General features: G+C 35.0%; 1 protein-coding gene across 2 annotated transcripts; it reads left to right on the top strand.

The window, feature by feature from the left end:
- The first annotated feature begins 938 nt into the window (after positions 1 to 938).
- On the top strand, positions 939 to 5216 carry LOC142621883 (protein PHOX1). Of its 2 annotated transcripts, XM_075795256.1 has the most exons (4): positions 939 to 3584; positions 3681 to 3922; positions 4391 to 4489; positions 4762 to 5077. In XM_075795256.1, the coding sequence occupies exons 1-2, from the start codon at positions 1556 to 1558 to the stop codon at positions 3827 to 3829; spliced, it is 2178 nt and encodes a 725-aa protein (XP_075651371.1). In that variant the 5' UTR covers positions 939 to 1555; the 3' UTR covers positions 3830 to 3922; positions 4391 to 4489; positions 4762 to 5077. The 2 variants fall into 2 exon arrangements, with proteins under 2 accessions (XP_075651371.1, XP_075651370.1); XM_075795255.1 differs by lacking the exon at positions 4391 to 4489 and having other exon boundaries at positions 4762 to 5216.
- Positions 5217 to 7341: the final 2125 nt, after the last annotated feature.

The raw sequence follows: 7341 nt of genomic DNA, 5'->3' as shown, positions 1-7341 counted from the left end.
AAAAAAATTTTACCAATTAAGCTAATTGTAACTCATAAAAAAATTTTGAATGTTAAAAACTAGAATTTAAGTAATAGTTAAGTGATAATGATATTACAAATCCCATATCTATGGTTCAACTCTCACCTCTCTCTCCTCACCATCTATCTATCTTAAAAAAAAATTATAAAAACTTATTTCATTGTATGATACCACGGGCAGGAAAAAAAATTTGATAATAGATATTGTAACCATAAATTTTTTTTTTTTTTTGGGGATGAATTGTGCCCATAAATTAGTACATGTAAGAAAAGTGCAATGACACAATTAATGTACATTAACTCTTATATAAACTAGTCACATGTTTGGTGTGATATTTTTCACAAAGATCATTTGGATATCATTAATATTCATTAATAAACAGTTTAAGTGCATTAATAAACAGTTTAAGTTGAATTGAATCTAGCTGAAGACAAATAAATTCAAGTAAACAATCCAATGAAAAAAACAAAAGAAAAAGTGGTAACATAATAATTAGATATAAGCAGACAAATGGCTGTGGCAATAGTAATTTGATAAAATGTCTTTTGCTTTTCATCAAAACCTCCCCCAGGAACTTGGAATCAACGGAAACGTGGGGCCCACACAATATTATTTCCTTGTCCAAAAATTATACCATAGTAATATTAAAACTAGAAAACCATAATATTATCAAACTAAAAAAAGTCAGAAAATTTTAGAGTAATCAGATATTTCAGTGCTTTTTGTGGCGTTTACGTCAAGCTGTGAAAATCTTACACATTTGTACATTACAGAACACCAAGCCAACGAACATTGGTCGGTCTTTCCTTCCATTCCTCACATCCCATTTTCCCACAAACTTTCTCTGCAGTTTCTTGCCTCTGAGTTTTTTTTTTTCCCGGAAAGTTTCAAGCTTCAGAAGAATTTTCATTTTCCCAGATAAGTTTCCTCTCCATATTCTCTGATTCTTTCTGAACAGATAAGAAAAGAACATCAAGAATTTCTGTTTTGGAAAAAAAGGGGTATCTGTTAGCTGTGTTGAAGTGGTGCTTTTTTTTTTTTTTTTTTTTTTTTTAAATCTTTATCTGAATTGGGGTTTGTTAATTCATAAATAAGTAGTAGCAAATCCTGGTTTGGAGTGGAATGCTGGCTTTGTTTGTGTTTTGAGCTTACGGTGTATTACATTCATTTCTGAGATTAAACAAAAGGAAAAACCAAAAAAAAAAAAAAAAAAACATTTGAGTTTGAAGAGAAGAACTTAGGATTTTGAAGTTCTTTTGTAGCAATTGACACCCAATTGAAGGTTTTGTGTGGAATTGGTTTCTGGGATTTGGTGGGTACTTTTGAATAAGAGCTTGGTTTTTGACATTCTTATGTGTTTAGGATTTGTAATGTGTATTTTATTATAGAATTATACTCTAAGGATCTGATTTTGGAGTAAAATTGGAAGTTCTTCCCAAAATACTTTGTTACTTTGTTGGAAGTTCCATTTACAATTGGTGGTTGGGTTTGGATTGGTTATTGATTTCTGTGAACTTAAGCTTGTTGGATTCAAATGGGGAGGCAAAGTGGAAAGAAAAAGAAACAGGCAGGAGAAACATCATCTGATGCTAGTCCAAAGCAAAGCAAAATTGGGGATAAAAGCCCAAAGGGGTATGATAAAGATACAGCAGTTTTCATTTCTATGTCTCAAGCATTGAAGGAGGAGGGGAACAAATTGTTTCAAAAGAGAGACCATGAAGGAGCTATGTTGAAATATGAGAAAGCCCTCAAATTGCTTCCTAGAAATCATATAGATGTGTCCTATCTTCGGAGTAACATGGCTGCTTGCTATATGCAGATGGGGCTCAGTGAGTACCCCAGGGCAGTCCATGAGTGCAATTTGGCTCTTGAAGTCACACCGAGGTACAGTAAAGCACTGTTGAAGAGGGCAAGGTGTTATGAAGCTTTGAACAGGCTGGATCTGGCTCTGAGAGATGTCAGTACAGTATTGGACATAGAGCCAAATAATCTCATGGCATTAGAGATTGCAGAAAGGGTGAAGCAGGCACTTGAGAAGAAAGGTTTAAAGGTGAATGATGCAGTAATTGAATTACCTCTGAATTATGTTGAACAACAATATTCTTTACCTCCACCAAAGGTAATGAAAGTGAAGGCACGAAAGAAGAAGATCAACAAAATAGAGGAGAAGAAGGCTGTGGAAGTAACTGAGGAGAAGGCTGTGGAAGTAACTGAGGAGAAGGCTGAGGAAGTAACTGAGGAGAAGGTGGCTGAGGAAAACATTGAGGACAAGAAGGCTGACGTTAAGGTGGTTGTGGAGGAGAAAATTAGTAGCAAAGAGGAAGAAGTGCCTAAGAAAACTGTGAAATTGGTTTTAGGGGAGGACATAAGGTGGGCTCAGTTGCCAGTTGATTGCAGCCTCTTGCAACTAAGGGAGGTTGTCCAAGACCGGTTTCCAAGCTCGAGAGCAGTTCTTATCAAATACAGGGACCAAGAAGATGATTTGGTCACAATCACTACTGATGAAGAACTGAGGTGGGCTGAAGCATCAGCAGAATCACAGGGTTCTGTAAGGCTGTACATAGTAGAAGTTAGTCCTGAGAAGGATCCATTCTTTGAGAGGCTGAATGGGAAGGCGGTGCAGAATCATAGTATAAAATGTAATAATATAGCTACAAATGGTGATGTGGTAAAGTGCAAGAAATTAGAAGTGACATCTTGCATTGAGGACTGGATAATCCAATTTGCTCAGCTGTTCAAGAACCATGCTGGATTTGAATCTGACACATGCTTGGATCTTCATGAACTTGGGATGAAGCTCTATTCTGAGGTCATGGAGGAAGCAGTTACAAGTGAGGAAGCACAAGACCTTTTCGACATAGCAGGGGATAAGTTCCAAGAGATGGCAGCTTTAGCATTGTTCAACTGGGGAAATGTTCACATGTCAAGGGCAAGGAAGAGGGTGTATTTTACAGAAGATGCTTCAAAAGAATCTATACTTACACAGATCAAAACTGCCTATGATTGGGCACAAAAAGAATATATAACGGCAGGAAAGAGATATGAAGAAGCACTGAAAATTAAACCAGATTTCTATGAAGGCTTTCTTGCTCTAGGGCAGCAGCAGTTTGAGCTTGCAAAACTTTCTTGGTATTATGCAATTGGAAACAATGATGATTTGCAAACATGGCCTTCGACAGATGTTCTACAACTATTTAACAATGCCGAGGACAACATGGAGAAAGGTATGCAAATTTGGGAGGAATTAGAAGAGCAACGCCGAAGTGAACTTTCTAAACCTAAGAATATTGAAACGCTGTTGCAGAAGATGGGATTGGATGGGCTATTTAAAGATATATCACTGCATGAAGCTATGGAGCAGGCTACAAACATGAGGTCTCAGATAAACATCTTATGGGGCACCATGCTTTATGAGCGATCAATTGTGGAATTCAAATTAGATATACCAGTATGGAATGAGTGTTTGGAAGTTGCAGTTGAGAAGTTTGAACTTGCTGGAGCTTCTCCAACAGATATAGCCGTTATGGTGAAGAACCACTGTTCAAATGATAATGCATCGGAAGGTAGCATATATATACTAATTCAAATTTTTGCGTTAGAAATTGTTATTATTTTTTAAATTGGTTTTAAGTTTCTTAGAAATAATCTGCTCTTTACAGGTCTAGGGTTCAAAATTGATGAGATAGTACAGGCATGGAATGAGATGTGTGAAGCTAAAAAGTGGCAGAGTGAAATTCCATCATTTCGGCTGGAACCATTGTTTCGGCGGCGAGTTTCAAAAATATATCATGCCTTGGAGCATGCATGAGTTCCATTTGTTACATAGGTTGTTGAGTATTAACAGTGAAATGACTCACTTTTACTGCTCCATTGCCTGGAAGATATAGTCTAGCATACTGAGGTATGTGATGCTCATACTTACAACATTGTTTTAACTTAAATCTCAATGTGGAATATTATGAGATCCCTGCCCACTGTATGATGCAACAATTTGCATAATTTGATATCTTGCTTGCTACCTACAATTATGTAAAAGTAGAACCCCTGAATTATGTCATGCGCAAAATTCTAATAGCATGGTAAAACTGATAGAAAAAATTTCCTCCTAGTATTTTCTTTGCCACATGCAGCCTCATGCAGATGTCTCACCAGTAAATTATAACTAATCGTAGCATTTACTTGGTCAATATTGATCATTCAATTCCTGTGTGAGTCCAAATGAAATATGTGAGAGTCTGAAAGCACCAGAAGTTTTCTTGCTATCCTTTCATCTTCATATATGAAGTTCTATATTATTTGTTTATCTACCTCCCTTAAATAATACCAGAGCATCCATTGTAGCTCTAACCTTTGCAGTGAATGCTTTCAGATTAATGAACCACTAGAAACTGCTCATTTCCTGAGTCCTTGGATGTGGTTGCTTAAATCCACAACTTTGCCTTCCACCTTGTTATTGAAGGGCTAGGAGGTATATTTTGAGACGCCTAAACACTTGCCCCCTTGCTATTTATTCGAGTACTAGTATTGGCTGTTCAACTAAATATCATAGTCTGCTGAACTGATAGAGGATATCTTATTTGTCCACATTAAAGAAAAAAAAATGAGTGTATAAATATATATCTTATATTTGTTGATTTTTTTTCCCAACTTCCTTTTGTCATGTCACGATATGAAATTCAATATGATGTCTTTATAGCATCAATTGCTTGGCTGTAACCTTTTGGTTGATTTATTCTGCAGGTTCCAGCTACTTATTTAAGGTTCAGCATCAGCCTTGTTCTTTTTTTTAGAAACAAAAAAGGAGAGTTCCAAGTATAGAAGAATTGTATTGCATGTAGTTTTTCTAAGAAGACGAGTTCCAACATCTTTACACATTGGGGATGAGATGGAGTTGCAGGAAGTTGCATTTTAGTTAGTTTCTGCATTCAACGTCATTGCTCCCCATTTACAGTAGTTTCTGACAGTGAGTAAAATATTTGTATTTGTAATTTAAACAGCTGCAATTCTTATTATTTGTATGCCCCACAAGTCTGAAATTTATGGTTTTTGCAATTTTTGAGTCTGTTTCTCATTTGTAGTTGTTAGTTATGTTTTCTTAGAATTTTCAGGTTTCTTATCCTTGTATTGATTTAATGGACCTGTTGGTTATTATTAAGACCATCATTGGAAAGAAACTTTTTAAGTTTAATTGCAAACTCATATAGCTAGTTACTTCATAATTTTAGCCTGGTTTTATTAAGTGCAGACTTGTTTAATGGTACTGACATTCTGATAAAACACCGTTTAATGCTTTGCCCTGCAAGTCCTCATGGTTTATAAAAGTTTAACTAGAAGAGGAAGAAAGACCATATGCTTACATGGACGAGTACAGTTAAAGGATGGCTGCACTACCAAGTTGTCGATGTTGGTGAGCACTGATATATATGCATTAAGCCTCCGGATTATACAGTGCTCATTGTAAGCTTGGTACTCTCTTTATTATTCATCAGGCAAAAGGCCAGTGGCATTTGGGTCCAGCAAGGGATGAAGTATCAAATGATTCGAATGGATGCAACATCAAACTCACAGCATGTTGATCTATGAAACCCATGTGTTGTGAGCGTGATGCTACATGCATCCGAAACACAAGATAGTGAAGATACCACCTCCTCACAAGGGGGTCTCAAGTAAGACCACAACTTCCAGGAAGTTAAATGAGAAGAAATAAATTTTTAACATGAGGAAATGATATTGGTTATGATAAATGGGGTAAGGTGTGTATGAAGCATGAATACCATAAATTGTAAAGTGCAACAAGGACAGATATCGCCAATGTCAACAACTTACAAGAAAAATCAATCCAAACCAATCGGTTTAAGTCCTAATGGAAGGAAACAAATAATTACTTAGTTGTAGCATGAGGAAATGATATTGGTTAGGGGTGTATGAAGCATATATACCATAAGATGCAAAGAACAACAAGGACATTTCACAAATGTCTACAACTTATGAGAAAAATCAATCCATCACAAATGTTTACAACTTATGAGAAAAATCAATCCAAGAATAGTCTTCTTTAATCCATTTAAAAATATTTTCAATACAGATACTTCTAATATTGCAAATGTTAAGCCAAGTAAGTGCACGGAGTTGCTATGGAACATCTGATTGAGAACTTATTGTTTTGAAATTGTTTGAATCCATGTGACAACAAGCTCCTACCAACTCATTATCATATTTGAGAATGACTTCATTCTCAGCATAAATAAATAAATAATAACCTGCTGAAATTGTAAACGCGTTGCTAATATAGTCAAGAAATTGCACCATAAGTTAAAGACTGTTAATCGTATCTTAAAGTATAGACATACTATTATGTTCATGATTTTATAATCACAAGAATCACAAATTAACTATGTGATATTTAATTGGTTGAATATTGTAATTTGTGATGCTGGTGTTAGGCACTCTTATACCCCTATACTTGGAAGCTTTTTGCATTAATAAAGATTATTACCAATAAAAAAAAACTATGTGATATTTAAACAGGTTGGAAAAGTAGTAATAATAAGTAACCTAAATAACCCCTTGTAATAACAAGTTGTTGCACTCTTATACCCCTATACTTGGAAGTTTTTGCATTAATAAAGATTATTACCAATAAAAAAAAACTATGTGATATTTAAACAGGTTGGAAAAGTAGTAATAATAAGTAACCTAAATAACCCCTAGTAATAACAAGTTGTTGCACTCTTTTATACCCCTATACTTGGAAGTTTTTGCATTAATAAAGATTATTACCAATAAAAAAAAACTATGTGATATTTAAACAGGTTGGAAAAGTAGTAATAATAAGTAACCTAATAGATATCTAGAGTACAAATAGTACCTTGGAGCGTTGCCATGTTTGCTTGTTGCAAAAATTAAATAAAAGAAAATTAATAAATTATAAAAATGTAAATAAAAACAGTAGGCTTACAAGTTTATTTTTTGTTGGGAATAAAAACTTTGAGACTATTTATTAAGATAACTTAGCTAAATCAGACATTCTAGCATAATTATAGAATGTCTGACCAAATTATGAGCTAACCTATTCCCACCCCTTTTAGTATGAGAAAAATTCAACCATCTAAAATAATTAGAGAACGAAATTGCATCCCTAATATAGTTTCCAACGCCAGCCAAGCATAAGGTTTCATCATCAAGAGCCTGAATAACAAGCATAGAGTTCCCTTTTAGAACAACTTGATTAATTCCAACTTCTAGGGCAAACTCCAAAGCTCTGGCAGCAGCTACAGCTTCAATTTCGACAGCAGTGAGGAGTTGAGGAATTTGTTGAGA

Source organism: Castanea sativa, chromosome 1 (genome assembly GCF_040712315.1).
Source record: "Castanea sativa cultivar Marrone di Chiusa Pesio chromosome 1, ASM4071231v1".
NCBI lineage: Eukaryota > Viridiplantae > Streptophyta > Magnoliopsida > Fagales > Fagaceae > Castanea > Castanea sativa.
This window is presented reverse-complemented; position numbering and strand designations above follow the sequence as displayed.